This window comes from Chenopodium quinoa, unplaced genomic scaffold (genome assembly GCF_001683475.1).
Source record: "Chenopodium quinoa cultivar QQ74 unplaced genomic scaffold, ASM168347v1, whole genome shotgun sequence".
Classification (NCBI taxonomy): Eukaryota; Viridiplantae; Streptophyta; class Magnoliopsida; order Caryophyllales; family Amaranthaceae; genus Chenopodium; species Chenopodium quinoa.
This window is the reverse complement of record NW_018742987.1, coordinates 276,987-300,455: the sequence shown is the minus strand read 5'-3', so window position 1 is coordinate 300,455 and position 23,469 is coordinate 276,987. Positions and strand designations below refer to the sequence as shown.

The window sequence follows — 23,469 nt, the reverse complement described above, 5'->3', positions numbered from 1 at the left end:
AAATAAAGTTAATATGAAGTGTACAGATTCTGCATTATGTTAGTGCCTCAGTTGAGCAACTGGTGCCATGCTGCGTTGTGGTTATCATGGCTGCCTACAAATAATCCAAGAGTTTAGTCTCTCCAATTTGTTAAGGCAAGATTGATAACATGGCTCTCGTTAAAATGTAGAACATAATAGAAACTCCCAGATCACAGCTTATATTAGCAAGACTAAACTGAGACACAGATATTGTTATGCAATTTCTGATACAGAAGTTGCTGAACTGCACCTGCTTCTTCCCTGCTGAACTGATACAGAAGTTGCTGTATACGTGTCTTGAAATTCTAGACAACATTAAACAACATGTTACAAAGGAATTACAGCGTACAAGGCTCCTAGTGCCTATACTGCTAAAAACACCTAGTTATACATTTACTGAAGGATATACTCTACAAGTCAATTGAAAATATTTTTGTACAAAGGCAAGTAGTCTTACAGGTGTGTCCTGTTGTATTTGTGCTTCACGCAAAGCTTCTGGTATACACAGGTATTTGTTTGTGTCTAAGTTGACTAATACAGTATTATTTTAGGCCAATGTAGCTTATGAATCAAAGCCCCCATTCATGATGCCACGACTCATCCTGAAACAAAGCCCTGTGAACGGAACTAGTTGAATTCCCCCCATGCTCCCTATACTCTTCAACATCACCAACACTACCATCCGAAGGGAATAAACATTTTTTTGCCCCACTTGTTGGGGTTTCGCAGACCCGATCATAGTTTTCTCTATGACGGTCTTTCCTCTTGGACCTACGAAAAGAATCTGATTTTGACCTGGACAATTTTGGTGGCTTAGGGGCCCACACTCTCTGCAAGTCAGGCATGGCTCTTCGTGAAAAAGAAGCAAACTTCAAAGCTCTTGTTCTCCTTTCTTGAGCTTCAACCAGTTTGCGATCATGATCTGTGCTACCGGTGTGAAGTGAATCATCAGTAGAATTGGGTTCACTTCCTACTTTCCATGATTGACTGCTATCCTCACTGTTGAGTAGTGGATTAGGGGATTCATCATCATCACCATCATCAAACAATAATAGATCCATCTGATCATAGATTTTATGTACAATACTCCCAAGGTTCTGCGAATACCTGGATATTCCACACAAATAATGTCATAAATTGTGGATCTAAACTTTGTTCCAACAAAACAAACCAAAAACAAATTAACATTGAGCTAATATGTTTGTCTTCAAAAAAATAAGTTGGAATTCAAAGGGCACATGTAAGCTAGAAAATGAAGTTTTGGAAAACCAGTACCTAAAATTTTAAACAATCCAGAATCAGTGCAACCAGCATGTCTCCTCAACTACTAATTGCAGATTTCTTGTCACAATTATGTCTTATAGAGTCATGAATTGACTCTGACATAAACAGGAACATGAAGGAGGATGTTCACTGAGGCTATACAATTAGTGAAAGGAATAGAATATAAAGTATATAAAAGAGTGATCTGGACCTACTTAAACAATACACTTGATGATGAAAAGGGGTTACCACTACTTGCATCAAATTGCACCGCAGGTTAAAGACAAATGACAGCATGAAAATTTGAAAAGTGGGAGACAGAGAAAATGAACCGAACCACTTGTCTAGTTGTCCTGATCGAAACAACAAAAGAAAAGGAGAATGGCTGCCCTGAAATTTCGGAAACAATTTTGGAGAGCTATGTGTGGAACAGAATCAGAACTTTCCTTAGCAGACACAAACCACTTCCTCTGACATCCTAGATTAACAAAATCAACATCCAAGACACGATCCCATCATACATAGAAACTTGGGAGGACTATATCTGCTTATCTTTATCCCCAACCACACTGATTTGAGCTAGTTGAAAGGATGTTTACTTAAACATACGAAAAAAGGTCATTTTCTGGGAAAAATAAAGACATTCTCCAAAACAGTCATCTGAAAGATGGAAGTAATACAGAATAACTAGATGATATAGAGGTTGAAATGTGGAGAAACTAATGCACTTTGATACACTACACCATGCAATCTAGAAGTTGCTTGGAATGTGATGATTAGAGTGGAAACCATTTTGTAAAATAATTGGTTTTCAATGAACATCCATACTAGAAAATAAAAGTTGGAAACTACACTTCCAAGTCCGCAGAAATATTGAAAATGTTGATTTGGTATTATGAAAATGTGCTTTCATCTAATTAAATTATTAAAAAAAAAAAAAAAAAAAAACAACAACAACAAAAAAAAAACATTTCAGTCTATATCAGAGTGACTAGATGCCAACCACAATACTATAAATAAATGTCATGGTTATACAAGCATTGCTGATTGCACTAGAAGTGTATATACCTGCTTTTGATGGTCCTGCCCACATAATCACTAAAGTCAAAGTCTCCAAAAAATCCATCCTCCATGTTACACTGAATAAACTCTAAAAGACAGCAGATCTGCTTAACAAATTTGTTCTTGGTAGAATCCCGTATACCAGCAACAATCTCTGATTGAAGTATCTCCATGCGAAACAAAATCTGCAGCTCATACCTAGACAATGCTTAAGGAACTACCATGACAAATCAATCAATATGTCGCAACCAGTAATAAAGCAATAGTAAAATCATGACAAACATTTATTATTAGCCAAACAAAGTTAATGGAAGAAAAGGATACTGTCTAATTCTATCTTCAGATGAGGTATTTGATGAATGTGCATCTGTTGCTTTAGAGGATAGATCACTATCTTTGTGCTTTCCTGCTATGTCTTTTGGATTGATTAGTAAGAGTTTGATGAGCTCACCAGCTACTAGTCCTCCATAACTGCTACCATCTGATTTTTCAAGGGAGGCTTGACTTTCTTCTTTTGTATTTGGTTCTAGTTTCCGCCTAAGCCAATAAATACATGAAGAAACTACCCGCTGCGCAAAAGCCACTAAGTCAACTCCTGATGCAATACCATTTTGAATTCTCTGAGATAAATTACTAAAGAAAGCTTCAGCAGCTTCTTGCGAAGCTCCAGTTTGTTTTATTTGAGGTCCCACAACAGCGTGTTCTTTAGCCAGAGAAGGAAGTGGTTGCTGACTTTCTTGATGCAACTGGCACAATCTCTCCTCTGTTTTCTCCATAATTTTAGGTGTGTCTGACTTGCATGGAAGTGATGAGCTACTTTTTGCGGCCTGTTTTATCCAACACTGCAAAAACTTTAACTTCTTTGAAGTATCACATTCCTTGGAAAAGTAAGCTCCCTCAAGTTCCATCTCACAGGGTCGAGCAGCTGCTTTGCAGAAAGAGCCCCAGGAGAGATCCTTGTACCTGTGGGGATGCATTCTGTGCTTTCTTCTACTCTCACTTTTACATACCCCACTCACAGAATCCATACTCATGTCAATTCCAACAGTTTTTTCTCCTTTCTCTGAGCTACCGTGTCCAAGGTTTAGCTCACTTACACCATTTTGAGCTCCACATAAGTCAGTACAATCTTTCAGAATAAAAAGAAAAGCCGAATTAATAGTAAAAGGTTTGAGAACCCCTTGGTTATGATGCCCTTGGCATTTGACAAATGCAATGATGCCCAGTAACCTTTCCTATATAGAAAGCTTAAAAGAATCTGCCAGAGAGGTGGTGATTTTCTCTTGGTAAACCTACCTGTTCCTTCCGAAAGCAGTTCAAGAACTCTGTCAGCAAAAAACTCAGTAGATGACTTCTCGTTCTTTTTCTTTGAATCTGTTGATAACTCATCAACTAGTACCACATCAGAAATTTGCTCATCCATATTTACACTCTCTCCATTTCTACAGAGAGATTTTACATCAATCTTCACCACCCCATCACCAAAACTCTCCCAAATTCCACAGGATTGTTGAGAAAGCTCTCCAGCTTTTTCAGACCCCTCAGAGATTGAAAGACCGTGAAGCCTACGCCCACGTAACATTTTAAGATCAAGCAGTTGGAGATCACAATACTTGCATTCCATAGGTTTCCCACTCACATCCAATATCTCAAGATTCAATTGCCCACAAACTTTCTTACATTTATCATTTAATTTAGGGAAAGTAGCTGAAACACCAATCATCGGATAAATTAAGCCAAACGAAACAAGAGCAGAACCCAAGACAATTGAATCACTAGAACATAAACCCCAACCTAAACTCTTAACACCATTTTGAAAAAACCCCACTAATCTGCTATATTCATCAAGTTTATCTTTTTTGACATCGTTTCCGCCATCATTATCAAAGTTCAAGTCTACCCAGCTGAAATGAATATCCCTACTAGCAAAAGCATCTCTCACATGCCCAAAAACCCCTCTAAATTTATCACAAAAAACATCACAATCATTCACAACATCATCAACACCCATAAAATCAATCAAATCCTTATTTGATCTACAAACAGGTGAGAACAATACAACCAAATTCGACCTAACAGTCCCTAACAAATCAGAATCATTACAACAATCAGACAAATCCCAACCATAATCATGAATTACCTGCGCAATCGAGCTCGATAAATGCGAAGACCTAGAACCCGAACCAGAAATCGAAGCATCCACCAAATTACAAGCCAATTCAAGGGTTTGAGAAAGCAAATTTAGGGTTTCATCTGGTCGATTGAAGGAGAGAGAATTAGGGTTATACAATGAAATTGGGATATTGGGAAGAGAAGACGACGATTTGAGAGGAGAAAGAGAGGAGAAGAAGAGCTTGAAGGAGGAGAGAGAAAGTGAAAGAGGGGGAAAAGAGAGGAGAACTTTGGCAGAAGTAAGGATTAAAGTGAGGTAAGAATTAGGGTTTTGGAGGTAAAGAAGAGGGTTGAGATCGATCAAGAGGACGATTCTTTGGGTTTTAGAGTAGTTGATTGGATTAATGCCGGCCATTTTCGGCCGGAAATTAGCCGGAGTTTGAAGGTTTTAGGGATTGAAAATTGAAATGGCGGAGAATTGGGGATGAAATTGGGGATTTTGGAGGAGAGAGAAAGAGGGGATGAAGAAGAAAGGGAGGAGGGAAATGAAAGTTGAAATTTGAGGGTTTAGGCGGGAAATCAATGAATAAGATGCCAAAATTGTTGAATATATACTGTCACGTACTCACGTGGAAAAGGCACAAGTTGTGATTGATGATTTGAAATAATGGTCCAATAAAATAATCCAATTTGAACCAATGAGGTTATGAGGGTGGTATTTTAAGGCCCTCTTCTTTTGAGATGTTTGGTTCTGAAATTTGCTCTGGTTACTAAGTCTTGATCTACTGACTCAATTTGCTCGGTTGATACCTGCTCTGCCATACTGAAATTTATTCTAACTGTCAAAAACCTTAAAAGAAACAGGGCCTAATTTGGTCAAAATTTCATTATTTACAAAATAGTCATTTTAAGGAACTAATTCCTATAACATTGTACGAGTAACTATGACCATTTTTTTTTCGAGAAAAGTAACCCTAGCCACATATAAAAATTTATGTTTACAAAATACATATCTTTATTTTGTATAATAAATTTAGGTCAATGGTTAGGGAAAAAAAACTTGATTAAATCTCATTCTCTATTGATTTCTTAATATTAGGAAGAGATTGGTTACACTAAATTTTTTTTAGTTTGATATTTTTAAGTTGCAAAAATCAAACAAGATATTATGTTTTAGTTACCAATTTATACAACTTTAATCAACTACTCGTAATCTATTTAGAGCTTGTTTTCTTCAGAATAATTTCAATTCAATTCAGTTCAGTTTAACTCCAATCATTTCAGTTCAATTCCTAATTTTCTCCTCTCATTAACAATTCATTTCAGTTTAGTTCAGGTCAATTCAGTTCAGTAAATCAAAACAATTTTTGTAAAGAACACACATTTCAAAAAACCGTGTAGAGATAGAGTTATTGTACTAAAAACAAATGAATTAAACAAGACTTGTTCTCAATACTTTTAAATGATTAATTTAATTAATTTGAAGTTTCTAACCAATTAAATTAGTTAGCATTCTCATACTATTTGAATCAATGTAAATTTTCTCCAACAACTTTCAACAAAACTTGTGAGTTTGCAAATTGCAGCCATTTAAAGTTCGTATTTTGCAAATTGCAACCATTTAAATTTTTTTTTGCAAATTGCAGCTCAAAAGTTCATATAAATTGTAAATTGCAGTCCGATTCAACTTTTTCATCGGTTTACAAGTTGAAAAATCTTCGATTAAGGTTTTAGGGGTCATTTTAGGCCATAGGGGTCCGAATTGAGCTCGGAATTAGCAAAAAAATAACGCAAGTATCTCGTTTTGCGTAATAAAAGTGTATCGATTTGTGGGAAACTGTAATATGAGACACTTACGTTATTTTTTTGCTAATTCCGAGCTCAATTCCGTTCCCTAAGGTCTAAAATGACCCCTAAAACCTTTACCAAAGATTTTTCAACCTGTAAACCGATGAAAAAATTGAATCAGGCTGCAATTTACAATTTATGCGAACTTTTGGGCTACAATTTGCAAAAAAAAATTTAAATGGTTGCAATTTGCAAAATACGAATTTTAAATGACTGCAATTTGCAAATTTTCCAAACTTGTGACTATACATCTTTACATCATACATGGAGTACGGAATATCTGGCCAAGAATTATTATTATTTAAAAAAAAAAAAAAAAAGTGACATATAATATGGATCACGGAGATTCTCATGTTTAATGCAATGCACCTATGCTGCTATGCACGACATCAGTCTTTGATAGAATATGTAAACAATCAATTAATCACACGAATATCTGGGTATGATTTTATGTAATCCCATAAAATCCGGAAGATTATGTTATTTATGTACCTGTTATCATGTTTTAGTAGATAGTACTTGATTCATATAATTTCTGTTGATGAACTAACCTGGTAACCTTTTTTTTTTTTTTTTTTTTTTTTGAACTCTTAGTCTTCATTTCAACTCAAGTACCCATGAACGAGTCTGACATTTTGATACTTGCTCATATGCGACATTAATACTAGCTGAGTTTGGGCACGTAACAATGTACTGCTTATTTTTAATGTATTGTTAATGACGTACTGACAAATGATTATGGGATTTTCTTGCAGGCCAGGTAAGTTCTTTTAATCGTCAAAGTTTGATGCTAATCAAATTAAGTACTTCTGTCATATCTTAAGCAATCTGATGCTAATTAAATAAGTGCATAATTCACTGATCATATGTATAAAAAGATGGTAGTACTTCTGAGTTATTCTGTCAACTCTCTCAAAACCAAAGGTAATCTGTAATCATCCTCTTTTTTTTTTTTTCTTTTCATGATAATCTTGTGTTCTTGTTCATGCTTTGATTAAAAGATTATAGCTTTATATGTGCTGATTCTGTTTATATGTTAATGCAGAGAAAAGATTGCTGAAGCATACTCAATGCAGAATCTGTGGACTGTATTTTGTGGGCAATCTGATTGCGAAAGAAACAGTTCCGAGCTTTGTAATCCTCAGTTTGAGTTAGTTACTCATCCTTCTTCATGTGTCAACCATGCTTCTCTTGTTTGTTTTAATGTACTGCTTATAGCAGTCCTCTTGTATAACTTCATTTGTAAACTTCTTTCTAAGAAACTCGAGCTACCAGCTCGTAATAGGCAACAGTTCTCTGCTGTCCTGCAGATACTGTCAGCTGTTTTTAATGGCTGTCTTGGACTTGTTTATATCGGTTTTGGCATTTGGGTTTTGGAGAAAAAGTCGAAAACTGATCATTCTATTTCACCAATTCATGGGTGGATTGTAGTTTATAGCAGTAAATTTGGTTTAGCTGCCCAAGTTACTCCGTTTTCCAACAGTGGGTTGTTCAGTAAAATGTCATTCTGTTGGTTGAACCCTTTGATGAAATTGGGTAGGAAGAAGATTCTCGAGGAAGATGACTTACCCAAATTACAAGACATAGACATGGCAGGATCTTGTTACTTGCAGTTTATGGAAAAGATGAATAAACATAAGCAGGCTAAATCACCATCAGAATCCACAATGTTTTGGTCAATTGTTGCATGCTACTGGAGGGAGATGCTGATATCAGGGTTCTTCGCGCTTCTGAAGATACTTGCTATGTCAGCTGGACCTCTTTTCCTTGATTTCTTCATCCTGTTTGCTGAGGGTAAAGAAGCATTCAGACACGAAGGTTATGTATTGGCGATTTCACTCTTCCTTACTAAGATCTTGGAATCTTTGTCACAGAGGCAATGGTTCTTTCAAAGCAAATTGACCGGTCTCAAAGTGAGGTCCATGCTCACAGCAGCTATATACAGGAAGCAACTACGCTTATCAAATGTTGCTAGGAGGATGCACTCTGGTGGTAAGATAATGAATTATGTAACTATTGATGCTTATAGGATTGGAGAATTCCCTTTTTAGTTACACCAGATTTGGACAACAGGCCTCCAAATTTGCTTGGCATTAGTTATCCTGATCCATTCGGTCAAACTTGCAACCATTGCATCATTAGTAGTGATTATTTTAACCGTGATTTGCAACATTCCCCTAGCCAAATTACAGCATAAGTTTCAAAGCAAGTTGATGGTTGCTCAAGACGAGAGGCTAAAGGCTAGCTCGGAGGCTCTTGTGAACATGAAGGTGCTAAAAATGTATGCTTGGGAGAGTCACTTCAAAAACGTAGTAGAGTCGTTGAGGAAAGTGGAAAATAGATATTTATCAGCAGAGTTGACACAAAAAGCATTCAATACTTTTCTATTCTGGATATCTCCTATAATGGTGTCTTCAGTTACATTTGGTGCATGTTATTTCCTCCGAATCCCTCTACATGCCAGTAGTATTTTCACATTTGTCGCAACCTTGCGACTAGTGCAAGAGCCCATCAGAGTTATCCCTGATATCATAAGTGTAGTGATTAATGCAAGACTTTCGTTTACTCGAATTGTCAAGTTTTTAGCAGAGCCAGAGATTCAGAATGACAATGTCAGGAAGATTAATATGACCAGCACGAGCCATGCCATACTAATAAAGTCAGCTAATTTTTCATGGGAGATGAATTCATCTAAGAGGACACTCAGAAACATAAATCTAGACGTCCGTTCAGGTGAAAAGGTGGCTATATGTGGAGAGGTTGGCTCCGGAAAATCAACATTGCTAGCAGCTATTCTTGGAGAAGTACCATACATAGATGGAAATGTAAGCTCCTTCAGCAACCCTTAAATCATTGCATCATTTTATATATGTAGTATAGGATTGTTTGTTTCTTTTTTTTCTTCTTTCAGATCACCTGGATTTAGGCCTATTGATAGTACAGCAGGTCAGCAGGTGATTTATTGGAAAATTTTACTAAATATTTCTCCTTATAAAGGTAGAAGTTTTTGGTAGGATCGCTTATGTTTCCCAGACAGCTTGGATTCAAACAGGGACAATACGCGATAATATTCTTTTTGGAACTGACATGGATGACTTCAGATACCAGATAACTCTTGGCAGGTGTTCATTGGTAAAAGACCTTGAACTTCTTCCTTATGGTGACTTGACCGAAATAAGGGAAAGAGGAATTAATCTAAGTGGGGGTCAGAAGCAACGGATTCAACTTGCTCGTGCATTGTACCAAGATGCTGACATATATCTTTTGGATGATCCATTCAGTGCTGTTGACGCACACACTGCAACTAATCTCTTCAATGTAACTTCTTGATCTTTACCTTTCAACTTTCTTCGTTTCCTTAATATATGTATTCATGTAACATCTGAACTTTTTATGCTGCGATAGGATTATATTATGGAAGCTCTTTCTGAAAAGACCGTCTTGCTTGTGACACACCAAGTTGATTTTCTTCCTGCATTTCATTGCTGTTTGGTGAGTTCTTCAGTTGTATGATGCTTGTGGAGCATTCGATCTTATGATGCATGCTTCAAGAATCCCTTACCTTAAGAGAAATTCGGTTCCTGTAATTTTTTAAAAAAAAAAAAAAACAAAGGCTGTAACAGAAAAATACTGATGCTTTGTGAAGATTAAATGATGAAACACCTATGTCCTCGTGCCATGGCTTTGCATCCAACACTATGGACCTTCATAGTTATCTACTATATTTGTGTATATATTTCCTATTAATAACAGGTAGTTGTACTGTTTGCAGCTGATGTCAGACGGGGAAGTTCTTCGTGCAGGCTCGTATCATGAGTTATTAGAATCAAGTCAGGAATTTATGAACCTTGTAAATGCGCACAAAGAGACTGCTGGTACTGAAACACTTGCTGAAGTCAGCTCATCTGAAAGACACAATTGTTCTGCAAAAGAGATTAAAAGACCGAACATTGAGAAGAATGAGAACCACAGTCAAGCATTAAAAGGGGGTCAGTTGATCAAGCAAGAAGAAAGAGAAGTTGGAGATACTGGTTTCAAGCCATATGCTATATACTTGAATCAGAGCAAAGGCTGGCTGTACTTTTCTATTGTTGCTCTTGCTCATCTCGCCTTTTTGACCGGCCAGATATCACAGAATGCATGGATGGCCTATGGTGTAGATAAACCACATATCAGCAAATCAAAATTGATTGTGGTTTACATCATCATTGGATTCTGCATGACACTATTTTTACTCATTAGATCAGCTGCAGTGGTTACATTAGGGATGGAATCATCAAAGTCATTATTTTCAAAGCTAACAAACTCTTTATTTCGAGCTCCAGTTTCTTTCTATGACTCTACACCTCTTGGAAGGATACTAAGTCGTGTAAGTGCATATAAAGCTCTTACAAGTTACACAACAATAATCCAAATTGAACTAACATTTCACATATGCTACTTTCCCCTGTTTCTATAAACCCTGCAGATTTCATCTGATTTGTGTATCATCGATGTTGATATCCCAGTCGCCTTCCAGTTAGCTTTTGGAACTACTGCCACGGTATATGCTACTTTAGGAGTTTTAACCTTCATTACTTGGCAGGTCTTGTTTGTCACTGCACCAGTGATTTACATGGTTATACGATTACAAGATATTCCATCATAGAACTTTCCCTTCAACAAAATACATGCTGTCATTTTATAGCTTACACAAGCGTGATTGTCATACATTGATTTCTGATGAAAAGAGTTACCTAACTAGTCTCTGAAACATATTGGCAGCGTTACTAATTTGCTACTGCAAAAGAGTTGATGAGACTGAATGGTACAACCAAGTCCATGGTGGCAAACCATTTAGCTGAAACTGCAGCTGGAGTTGTGACAATTAGAGCTTTTAAGGAGGAAGACCGTTTCTTTGCTAAAAATCTTGAGCTTATTGATATAAATGCTAGTCCGTTCTTCCACAATTTTGCAGCTAGAGAATGGCTGATTCAAAGGATTGAAACTCTCAGTGCCACTGTTCTTGCAACTGCAGCACTGTGTATGATTTTGCTTCCTCGCGGCACTTTTAGCCCAGGTGAGATCAGAGTCTGTTACAGAAACATTGATTTTTGCTTCAATTAACAAAGACAAGATGGACAAACTGACTTTCTTATATACCAAAAATAATGCAGGGTTCATTGGAATGGCACTATCATATGGCCTCACATTAAATGTAGGTATGGTTATCTCAAATCAATGTCAATGCATTTTGGCTAACCATATTATTTCCGTGGAGAGGCTTAATCAATACATGGATATACAAAGCGAAGCTCCAGAAATAATCAAGGATAATCGACCTCCACAAAATTGGCCACTGGTTGGTAAAGTGGAGATATGCAATTTGCAGGTGAATCTCTAAGTATCTATTTTAATTTGGCAGTTTGCAAAGATGGGGAGACACTAAAAATTTCCATGGTCAATGCAGATAAGATATAGGCCAGACACACCACTGGTTCTTCAAGGAATCAGTTGCACATTTGAAGGGGGCAATAAAATTGGTATTGTTGGTAGGACTGGCAGTGGGAAGACTACGCTAATAGGAGCATTGTTTCGCCTAGTAGAGCCAGTAGCAGGGAAGATTATAGTTGACGGTGTTGATATATGTTCAATAGGACTTCACGATCTAAGGTCACGTTTTGGGATTATCCCTCAAGATCCTACTCTCTTTAACGGCACCATACGATTTAATTTGGATCCGTTAAGTCAGCATAATGATGAAGAAATCTGGGAGGTATGGTTTCTCTTTCTGTAATACAGATTTTACATTCTACATAATGCTTGAATGCTATATCTCATGCATTGTGAAAATAAAAAATAGAAGAAAAAAAGAGCTTACTTTACAGTGTTTTTGGGAAGGTGCTTGGCAAATGTCAGCTTAAACAAGCAGTGAAGGAGAAAAACCAGGGGCTTGATTCTTTAGGTAAGTCCTTCATTCTTTCAGAGCAAAAATAACCAGTCTTCTACCATTTTGTTAGAGAAGACCTAGCAGAACAATAATTTCAAACCAAAATGTGATTTATCGATTTTTGCACTACATTTTTCACCTTCAGTTATAGAGGATGGGTCAAATTGGAGCATGGGACAACGACAACTGTTCTGTCTAGGGCGTGCTTTACTGAGAAAAAGCAAGGTATTAGTGCTAGATGAAGCGACTGCATGTATTGATAATGCAACTGATATGATCCTGCAGAAAACGATAAGAGCTGAGTTTTCAGATTCCACTGTGATCACTGTAGCCCACAGGATACCAACAGTTATGGACTGCACAAAGATCCTTGCCATAAGTGATGGTGAGTGTTTTGTTTATAACATTTCTTATATGTTTAAGTCAGCTCAAATTTCAACATGTAAAAGCCAAACTCAGTTCACAGCCACCTTCCTGTGTATAATTAGTTGTAGACCTTGTAGTGTTGCAGAATTCAGATAAAAGAAAGCCATACTAAAAATTAATATCAGCAGGATGAGAAAATGTTAAAAGTTACATTGTACCTCTTGCAGGAAAACTAGTGGAGTATGATGAGCCAATGAAGCTAATGAAGAACGACGACTCATTATTTGGCCAGCTCGTCAAGGAATATTGGTCTCATATTCATTCCGCTGATCAGTCACGCTGAGTAAATTGCATTTAGCATACCAAGAATGAAGAACTAAACTAGATATTGTTGCTCTTGAAAGCATGTAAATTTTCATGGATTGATCCAAAAACTATTTATTACAAGAATTGATAGAATATTTAGCATTTTGTTGAGCACTAGTCAATATGTCCAGTCATGGGCAACAATATGATCAATGCAAGAGATATTCAGAATTTCAGACATGTACAAAGTTCTACTGGCTCCAGTGCTCCACTAGTACAAGTGTATAACCATAGAAAGCAAATTAATACCTTAATGTGGTTCGACAAACTAATGAACATGTATGCATTCCAGCATTTCTATACCATTAAATAACTCCATAACCTTGCTTACTGTCCTCCCAGTACAGCATTCTCAATATCTTCTCTACTCATAGCTGAATCTCTTCTTCATATCTTCTTCAAGATTGCCTGGTCCACTCTTAAAATATCTGCACACCAACCAGAAATAATCTAGCAGTGTCAGGTATGCAGGACATTAATTCTTGCTAATAGCATTTGACTAACCAAACATTTGACAAAACAAGGTATAATGAAACTCACCCAATCAAAATCAATCTAATGCACATATTTTTTTCCCTAACAATTCGTTTTCAAGCAAATTCAATCAGCAATCCATAACACTAACTAGTCACATTCCGAATTTAGCAACTTTTTCAGCACCAATTCACATTCACCAAAAATCAACACAATTGCAAACACAACATTGCCAATTTGCTAACATGTTAACAAAAACACAAAATAAATGCCCTTTTCACTTATACGATTATACGTTATACCCAAGAATGAAATTAGTAAAAAAAAAAAATTGATAAATTGCAAAAATCCAATTTTGCAACGGTAATAATGATTTGATTATATAAAAAATAAAACAACCCAGGAAGCAAAAATTAAAGAAACGCATACCTATTATAATGCTTAGTGATATCAGATTATCAGAGGACAGTTTGTATTAAATATTGCTAAGTATTATAATATGGTTACTCTATAGTAATTTTGTCATATCTACAACAACTTGGTGCTAATTAATTTAATAAGTGCATTATTCAGCATTCACCACCTAAAGCAAAAACAAAAATAATGTTGCAGTACTTCTAAGTTCTGTCATCTCTATAAAATCCAAAGCAGTACTTTTGTCATCCCTTTTTTTAGGTGAGTATTGTACAAGAGTCTTTGCAAGAGCTTTTAATTATTGTTTCTACAATGACCAATCTAGTTGACTAAATCGTAACAACAATCTTGTGTTCCTGTTTATGTGTGCTAATTCTGAGTTCTTATGTTAATGCAGAGAAAAAGGTAGCAGAATCAGAATGGAAAATCTGTGGGCTTTATTTTGTGGGCAATCTGATTGCGAAAGCAGCAGTTTGAAGACTTGTAGTCCTCAGTTTGGGTCAGTTACTCATCCTTCAACATGTGTCAACCATGCTTTAGTTGTTTGTTTCAATATATTGCTTCTAGTAGTCCTCTTGTACAGCTTCATTTGCAGATTTCTTTCCAAGAAACTCGAGCTAAATGCTCGTGGTATACGACAGTTCTGTGTCATACAGATACTGTCAGCTGTATTTAATGGATGTCTTGGACTAGTTTATATAGGCTTTGGTCTTTGGATTTTGAAGCAAAAGTTGAAAAGTGATGATCATTCTATTTCACCAATTCATGGGTGGGTTATATTTTTATTTCATGGAGTTACATGGCTGTTGGTGGGACTAATAACAGGCCTTGGAGAGTTTTTCCCAAGAGTCCAATTGCGAATCTTATCCATTTTGGCTTTCCTCTATGCTGGGATATTCTGCTTTCTAGCTCTTTTTGCTGCCTCAGTAAATCATGCAGTAGCAGTGAAGGGGGTGTTAGACATTCTATCTTTTCTTGGAGGGGGTTTGCTCTTGTTAAGTACATACAAGGAGTATACTCGAGCTCCTATGGATGGGGAGGAAATTGGGAGCTGTAAATCAGGTTTAACTGCCCAAGTTACCCCATTTTCCAAAGCTGGATTGTTCAGTAAGACGTCGTTTTGTTGGTTGAATCCTTTGATGAAATTGGGTAGGAAGAAACCTCTCAACGAAGATGACTTGCCCAAACTACGGGACATGGACATGGCAGGATCTTGTTACTTGCAGTTCATGGACCGAATGAATAAGCATAAGCAAGCTGAATCACTGTCAAACAGCTCAATGTTTTGGATCATTGTTGCATGCTACTGGAAGGAGATTCTGATATCAGGGTTCTTTGCACTTCTGAAGATACTTGCGCTGTCAGCTGGACCTCTTTTTCTCAATTCTTTCATTCATGTTGCTGAGGGAAAAGAAGCATTCAGATATGAAGGTTATGTTTTGGCTATTTCACTCTTCCTTTCAAAGATCCTGGAATCTTTGTCCCAAAGACAATGGTACTTTCGAAGCAAATTGATTGGTCTTAAAGTGAGGTCCATGCTCTTAGCAGCAATCTATAGGAAGCAGCTGCGATTATCAAATGGTGCTAGAAGGATACACTCTGGTGGTAACATAATGAATTATACAAGTGTTGATGCTTATAGGATTGGGGAATTCCCTTTTTGGTTTCATCAGATTTGGACAACAAGCCTTCAACTTTGCTTTGCATTAGCTATTCTGATCCATTCAGTCGGACTTGCAACCATTGCATCGTTAGTAGTGATCGTTTTAACAGTAATATGCAATACACCCCTAGCCAAACTGCAGCATAAGCTACAAAGCAAGTTGATTGCTGCTCAAGATGAAAGGCTAAAGGCTTTCTCAGAGGCTCTTGTAAACATGAAGGTGCTAAAAATGTATGCTTGGGAGACTCACTTCAAGAATGTAGTCGAGGAATTGAGGAAAGTGGAGTATAAATGTTTATCAGCAGTGCTGTTGCAAAAAACATACAATTCTCTTCTCTTCTGGACATCTCCTACATTGGTGTCTTCTGCTACATTTGGTGCATGCTATTTCCTCCGAATTCCTCTACATGCTAGTAATATATTCACATTTATAGCAACTTTGCGTCTAGTGCAAGACCCCGTCACTATTATACCCCATGTCATAAGTGTAGTGATTCATGCAAGACTTTCATTTGCACGGATTGTGAAGTTTCTAGCTGCACCAGAGCTTCAAATTGAAAACGTCAGAAAGAGTAATATGACCAGCAGCACAAACTGTGCCATACTAATGAAGTCAGCAAAGTTTTCGTGGGAGATGAATCCGTCAAGGTCAACACTTAGAAATATAAATCTTGATATTCGCCCAGGTGAAAAGGTAGCTATATGTGGAGAAGTTGGCTCAGGAAAATCAACATTACTAGCAGCAATTCTTGGAGAAGTGCCATATATAGATGGAAATGTAAGATTATTCAATAACCCTCATAGTTAAACCTTTGCATCATTTTATTCACTAGCATTTTATCAAATCTTTAATGTCTAATTTTACTGATGTAACTCATGTAAGTAGGAGATTGATAGTAAAATTGTTTCCCAAACCGTACCTTTCCCTTGTACAGGTCGGAGTATATGGGAGAATTGCTTACGTTTCCCAGACAGCTTGGATCCAAACAGGGACAATACGTGAGAATATTATTTTCGGATCTGCCTTGGATGATCTGAGATACCAAGAAACACTCCATAAGTGTTCATTGGTGAAAGATCTTGAATTTCTTCCTCATGGAGACTTGACCGTGATAGGAGAAAGAGGAATTAATTTAAGTGGTGGGCAGAAACAACGGATCCAACTTGCTCGTGCATTGTACCAAGATGCTGATATATATCTTTTGGATGACCCATTTAGTGCTGTTGATGCACACACTGCAACTAGCCTCTTGAATGTAACCATAGACCTTAACTACTGATTTTTTTTTTCCCTTGACAACTGAGTTAACATCTGAATAATCTGATCTTTTTACATTGTTGTAGGATTATTTATGGAAGCTCTTTCTGGAAAGACTGTCTTGCTTGTAACACACCAAGTTGATTTTCTTCCCGCATTTCACAGTTGTTTGGTGAGTCCCTCAGTAGTGTGATGCTTAACTTGCGGAGTCTTTGCTTCAAATTTGTGCTTCAAGCCTCATTAGCCTTCAAATTTTCAAAGTTCATAATATTCCTTTAAACTAACAGGATATCATTCTTGTGTTTCAGCTGATGTCAGATGGGGAAGTTCTTCATGCAGGCCCTTATCATGAGCTATTAGCTTCAAGTCAGGAATTTTTGGACCTTGTAAACGCGCACAAAGAGACTGCAGGGACTGAAACACTAGCAGAAGTCAGCACATCTGAGAGGCACAATTGTACTGCAAAAGAGATTAATAAAGCCAATGTTGATGAGGACCAATATCAAGCATTAATTGGTGACCAACTGATTAAACAAGAAGAAAGAGAAGTTGGAGACACTGGTTTTAAATCATACATGATTTACTTGAATCAGAATAAAGGCTGCCTGTACTTTACTATTGTTGCTCTTGCACATCTCGCCTTTGTGACCGGTCAAATATTACAAAATACATGGATAGCCTCTAGTGTTGATAATCCTCACATCAGCAAATCAAAACTGATAGTGGTTTATGTCATAAGTGGATTCAGCATGACATTCTTTTTACTCATTAGATCACTAGCAGTGGTTAAATTTGGGATGGAGTCCTCAAAATCTTTATTTTCTAAGTTGCTGAACTCTCTCTTTCGCGCTCCAGTGTCATTCTACAACTCTACACCTCTCGGAAGGATACTAAGTCGAGTGAGTTATAAAGCTCTTGCAAGTTACACAGCATTAATCAAGTTGACATGACTTTAACTTCCCCTGCTTCTTTTAAAACCTGCAGATTTCATCTGATTTAAACATCGTTGATGTGGATATTCCCTTCAGCTTTCTGATGGGCTTTGGAGCTACTACCACGGCATATGCTACTTTAGGAGTAATGGCCATCATTACTTGGCAGGCTTTGTTTGTCATTGTACCAGTCATTTACATGACAATAAGATTGCAAGTAAGTATGTAAAGGATCTCCTCACATATTATCTTCCTGATCTTGATAACCTCCAAAATTGGTAAACTGCATGTAAAATGTTAAGATGTCATTTATTTGTGAAGCATAGTGTTTTCTGAAACTATAAACTTGTTGCTAGGCATAACACCTAATTAGCCTATAAACATATCAACAGCGTTACTACTTGGCAACAGCAAAAGAGTTGATGAGACTCCATGGTACAACCAAGTCTACGGTTGCAAACCATTTGACTGAGTCATTAGCCGGAGCTATGACAATAAGAGCTTTTCAAGAGGAAGACTGTTTTTTCGCAAAGAATCTCAACATTATTGACACAAATGCAAGCCCATTCTTCCACAGTTTTGCAGCCAACGAATGGCTGATACAGAGGATTGAGGCACTCACTGCCACTGTTCTTGCAGTAGCTGCATTATGTATGGTTTCGCTTCCTCCAGGAACATTAAGCTCAGGTGAGATAGTTCTCTCTTTTGCTCTTTGTTGTGAGGTTTTTGTGGTTAACAGATGTTATATGAGATGAGTAAAATTAAATTGCCTAGGAGCATTTCTGCAAGGTAATGCTAAGAAAACCAAAAATGCAGGGTTCATCGGAATGGCACTGTCGTATGGTCTTACATTAAACATGAGTATGGTTTTCTTAATTGAGAAACAATGTATATTATCCAACGATATAATTTCCGTGGAGAGGCTTGATCAATACATGGATATACCAAGTGAGGCTCCAGAAGTCATCAAAGATAGCCGCCCTCCACAAAACTGGCCATTGGTTGGCAAAGTGGAGATATGCAATCTGCAGGTGAATATCTTTGTATCTAGAATTAAATTTTGATGATTCTAGAAAGAGGGCAACGTACTAAAAATTTTCATGTTCAATCAGTTAAGATATAGACCAGATACTCCACTGGTTCTTAAAGGAATCAGTTGTACATTTGAAGGGGGCAACAAAATTGGCATTGTTGGTAGGACAGGCAGTGGAAAGACTACCCTAATAGGGGCATTGTTTCGCCTAGTGGAACCATCAGAAGGGAAGATTATAGTTGATGGTGTTGATATATGTTCAATAGGACTTCACGATTTAAGGTCACGTTTCGGGATTATCCCTCAAAACCCTACTCTCTTTAATGGCTCTGTACGATTTAATTTGGATCCGTTAAGTCAGCATGATGATGAAGTCATCTGGGAGGTATATTTTCTCTTTCTGTAATGAAGATTCTACTGTATATTATACCTAATGAGATACTGCTATAGATTTTTCAAGTGATGCAAAAAATCTGAAAAATCTGACTTTGTGTTCTTGAGAAGGTGCTTGGCAAATGTCAACTTTTAGAAGCAGTCAAAGAGAAAAACCAGGGACTAGATTCTTTAGGTAATTCTTTGTTCTTTCAGAGCAAAAAAAAAAGAAAAAGAAAAAGAAAAAGAAAAAAAAGTCTTTGACCATTTTGTTATTGCAGACCTTGCAGATCAGTTCATAATTCACATCAATATGCATTTTTATCAATTTTTGCACTAAACATTTTTCACTATTAGTTATGGAGGATGGGTCAAATTGGAGCATGGGACAACGACAACTGTTCTGTCTAGGTCGTGCTTTGCTGAGAAAAAGCAGGGTATTTGTGCTTGATGAAGCGACTGCATCCATTGATAACGCAACTGACATGATCCTGCAGAAAACTATAAGAGCAGAATTTTCGGATTCCACTGTGATTACCGTAGCCCACAGGATACCAACAATGATGGACTGCACAAAGGTCCTTGCCATAAGTGATGGTAAGTGTTTGGTTTTTAACATTACTAATATGTTTAGATTAGCTCAAACACTTATTATTCAGATATGCAGCAGAGAGCAAAATTCAGGAAAAATAAAAATAAAAAAACTGTAACTTTGAGATAAAAACAGCAGATGAGATCAATGCTAAAAGTTACACTGAACATCCTGCAGGAAACTTGGTGGAGTATGATGAGCCAATGAAGCTAATGAAGAACGAAAGCTCATTATTTGGCCAACTTGTCAAGGAATATTGGTCTCATATCCATTCTGCTGATCAATCCTACTGAACATAAGGCATTTAGCACACCAATCATCAATAAATAAAGAAAACAAAAGCCTGAGATTCTTCCAAAGTATTTGAGCTGAATGTAGAAGTAAACTACATATTGTAAGTTCTTGAAAGCATGCAAACATTCATGCATTGATTGAAGAACTATTTTTGACATGTATTGATAGGATTTCTAGTGCTTTTTTTTAGGATAGTCAATATGCCAAGTTGTGGGCAACAATAAATCAATGCAAGAAATATTCAGACATGTACAAGTGTATGACCATATAACGCAATTTTTATAACGAAAATATTGTTCCACAACCTAATGAACGCGTATGCATTTCAGAATTTCTATACCAATAAATAACCCATATCTTGCTTATGGTCCTCCAAGTACAGCATTCTCAATATCCTCTCTGCTGAGAGCATAGCTGAATCTCCTCTCCATATCTTTTTCTAGATTGCCTGATCCACTCTTCATATATCTGCATACCAAATGCAACTACTAGGTCAAAAAATCATACAGTAAGATTATAACAATCACAAGCTCAATTTACAAGAAGTAATTATGTCTAGCTTAAGGATCTAAAGATTGATTAAGCATGCCATGAGAAGGTGGGCAAAGATATTGAGATGGCACGAAAAGGGAAGCAACAAATCAGCAAATTGAAGGTGCAATGAAATGGCTGAAGATCAAAGGAAAAAAGAAGAAATGATCATTGTAAACAGAAGTAATTAAAGATAAGTACAGTATTTTGAGAGGTTTGTTTTCTCCCAAAGTACATAAGTAAACTAAACTAAACTCCATAACTTTATATCTCCTTTCTTTGGTCTTCAAGCTAATCCTACAAAATTAAGAATGCAACTTATGCAAGCCCTAAAGAACCTCTCCCCATTAGATCAGTTCATTGCAGAAGACTCTCCTCCAAAAATCACTTTACCTAACTGCAATATTTTGCCCTCGATTCCTTAATGCCATGATTATATCCTTAGCTATTCAAATTGGCGGAATCCATGGTAGAAATTAAGGGTCACAGCTTCACAGGTCAATGAAACTCAAAAGAACATTTTGCTGGTATATACTGATATTACGCGAAATGATGGCTTCTACACAGTTACACGATCACAGACGACACATTCTAAGTAACACCACACGTCCACACCACAACTTATAAGCCTGAATGCAGAACACCACACTTCTTACCCCAAAAAACAAATCCAACAAACCTATCCCCTAATTCACCACGGAAATCCCATAATCAAATAGTCCAAAGCTAACAAATCAGCCCCAATTCTTCCAAAACTCCTGTTGGTCTGGTTAACTGGTTTAATTATCAACCAAAAATTAATCTGACATACAATTTGGCAGTGTCCAATCCAACCACAAATAAGTTACGAAGTATATAGCAACTCATCCAATTTGCAATCTACAAAAATATTTAGTAGTACAGCACATACTTTATTTTTTACTCGTACCATTTTATTGTTGAAAAGTTTCAATAAGCAATCCTTAAAATCACATTCCAAATTTAGCAACTTTTTTTAGCACAACTATTTCACCCAAATTCACCAAAATCATCGTAATTGCAATTTGCAAACACAAATTTCCCTATTTATTTTCACAGATTAACAAAACCCATAAATTAAAAAAACAAGAAATTGCAAAAACCCAATTTAACAACAATAATAATGATAAAGAGAAAATTAAAGAATCCAAACCTAATATAAAGGTCAGTGATATCAAGGGAAAGTTGGGCACGCCATTCAGAATTATCAATAAACCAAACAGCCCTATCTTCATCACTTTGATAAAAACCTAAACTTTTAAGCCAAGCTTCAATGCAGGGCAAACTATGAGCATATAAAGGTTTCTTTTTGTCAGGTAATCTGGAAAGCCATTCATCTTCTGATTTTGTTGTAGCAACTTCTGCTTCTGCTTCTGAATCTGATGAAGCTTTTGGTACAAAATTGGGAGAATTTCTTGAGGAAAAAAGGTGGGAAATTGATGGGGTTTTGGGGAATTTTAAAGGGTATTTGAAGATTTGATTGGAAAATAATGAAGAAATGGAGGAGGAAGAAGAAGAAGAGGATAAAGTGGGTCTGGTTTTGGTGGGAAGAGTGAGACGAGTGTTTGGGAGAGATGAAATGGATAACATTTTTTCTTTCACTTAGTGTTTGTTCATTGATGATTATTTTTGGTTTGATTGATCCAATTTTTGGAACTTTTTCTGATGAGTGTGTGTATGAGCCGGGCTAGATTTTTGGGTTGAACTTGGTTTACATAATTTTTAGTTATACCCCATGTAGCCCAATGAGAAAGGGCACTAAGGGAGTGACAAAAGGATTTCCTTGTGTCGATATTGGACATATCAAATTAAGAGTTTGTTCTGATTTATTGAATTGATATAAACTAAATTAAACTAAACTGATTGAAGTTGAACTGAATTGTCTATGAGTGAAGAAAATTAGGAACTGAACTATAATTAAGCTAAAGAGAACAAGTCCTAAGTAGGACAATCAAATTGTACTTTTGTTCGAATTTTCTCACTTGTCAATCCGACTCGTATTGAGGACTAGATATTTCGAAAATAAAGCAAGGTGGAAGATAAGAGTGAGGAAAACTTCAATCTTTAAAGTATCTTTACAATGAATAAACCTCTATGGTTTACCAATTTTTTAATGGCGGAATGTACAATACATTTTCAACACTATGTTAAATAAATCATTTCACCTATTGTCACTCTCATTTTGTTTCACACGACAAAAAATTGTTCCCTTTTAGGACACCTTATATTCACTTATTCCTGAAAAAATAAGTTTAACGAATATAAGTTTGGATAAATAAATTTATATACAGATTATCTAGGATCAAATTATAAAAAATACGAAGTAAATTTTATAATAAGTTCGTATAAGTTAATAATTGAGTTTATAAAGCACACCATAATTGACTAATTTTCCAAATCACAAATCAAAATTAATAACCATTACTTTCTTTGATTCAACATTTCTGTCTAAATGTATATACTTCGTGATTTGTAATCAGGAAAAAAAAATGTCCTGCACATATTTCTTTTGAATTACTCCTTCTGTTTTTTATTTGCACCAATTTGACCGATACATTTGTCGAGATGAAACTCTGACCATTAATATCTTTCATTGTTTATTAGTAAAAAATTGTAAAAAAATTACATAATGAAACTAGATTAATTTATGACTAATCTAATGATATATTATATAATACCATTTATTTATTTTATAGAGGTGAAAAAATTAATTCAACCACGGTATGTAAATAGTGCAAAAATCAAAGTAATGCACTTAAAAAAAACAGGAGTACTTAAATAAAATAAAGATAAAATTTTAAGAAACCGCACAACTAAGTAACTAACATATTATAAACACCAATTTTTACGTATTACTTCCTATGCTTTTTTATAGTTGCAACACTTTGTCTCTTTTCACGCTTGTCATGTATGATTTCAAT

General features: G+C 36.2%; 2 protein-coding genes and 2 pseudogenes across 2 annotated transcripts; 2 read left to right on the top strand and 2 right to left on the bottom strand.

Annotated features, from left to right (window-relative positions):
* Positions 1 to 138: 138 nt before the first annotated feature.
* Positions 139 to 6,808, bottom strand: LOC110729461. The gene is made up of 5 exons (XM_021909194.1): positions 6,799 to 6,808; positions 3,671 to 4,599; positions 2,671 to 3,581; positions 2,353 to 2,544; positions 139 to 1,128 (listed from the first exon to the last, which is right to left on the bottom strand). The coding sequence occupies exons 1-5, from the start codon at positions 6,806 to 6,808 to the stop codon at positions 591 to 593; spliced, it is 2,580 nt and encodes an 859-aa protein (XP_021764886.1). The 3' UTR covers positions 139 to 590.
* Positions 6,809 to 7,749: 941 nt separating this feature from the next.
* On the top strand, positions 7,750 to 14,221 carry LOC110729530 (annotated as a pseudogene).
* An 11-nt stretch (positions 14,222 to 14,232) lies between these two features.
* On the top strand, positions 14,233 to 20,024 carry LOC110729532 (annotated as a pseudogene).
* A 112-nt stretch (positions 20,025 to 20,136) lies between these two features.
* LOC110729531 lies at positions 20,137 to 22,283 on the bottom strand. Its single transcript, XM_021909261.1, has 2 exons — positions 21,702 to 22,283; positions 20,137 to 20,467 (listed from the first exon to the last, which is right to left on the bottom strand). The coding sequence occupies exons 1-2, from the start codon at positions 22,136 to 22,138 to the stop codon at positions 20,362 to 20,364; spliced, it is 543 nt and encodes a 180-aa protein (XP_021764953.1). The 5' UTR covers positions 22,139 to 22,283; the 3' UTR covers positions 20,137 to 20,361.
* Positions 22,284 to 23,469: the final 1,186 nt, after the last annotated feature.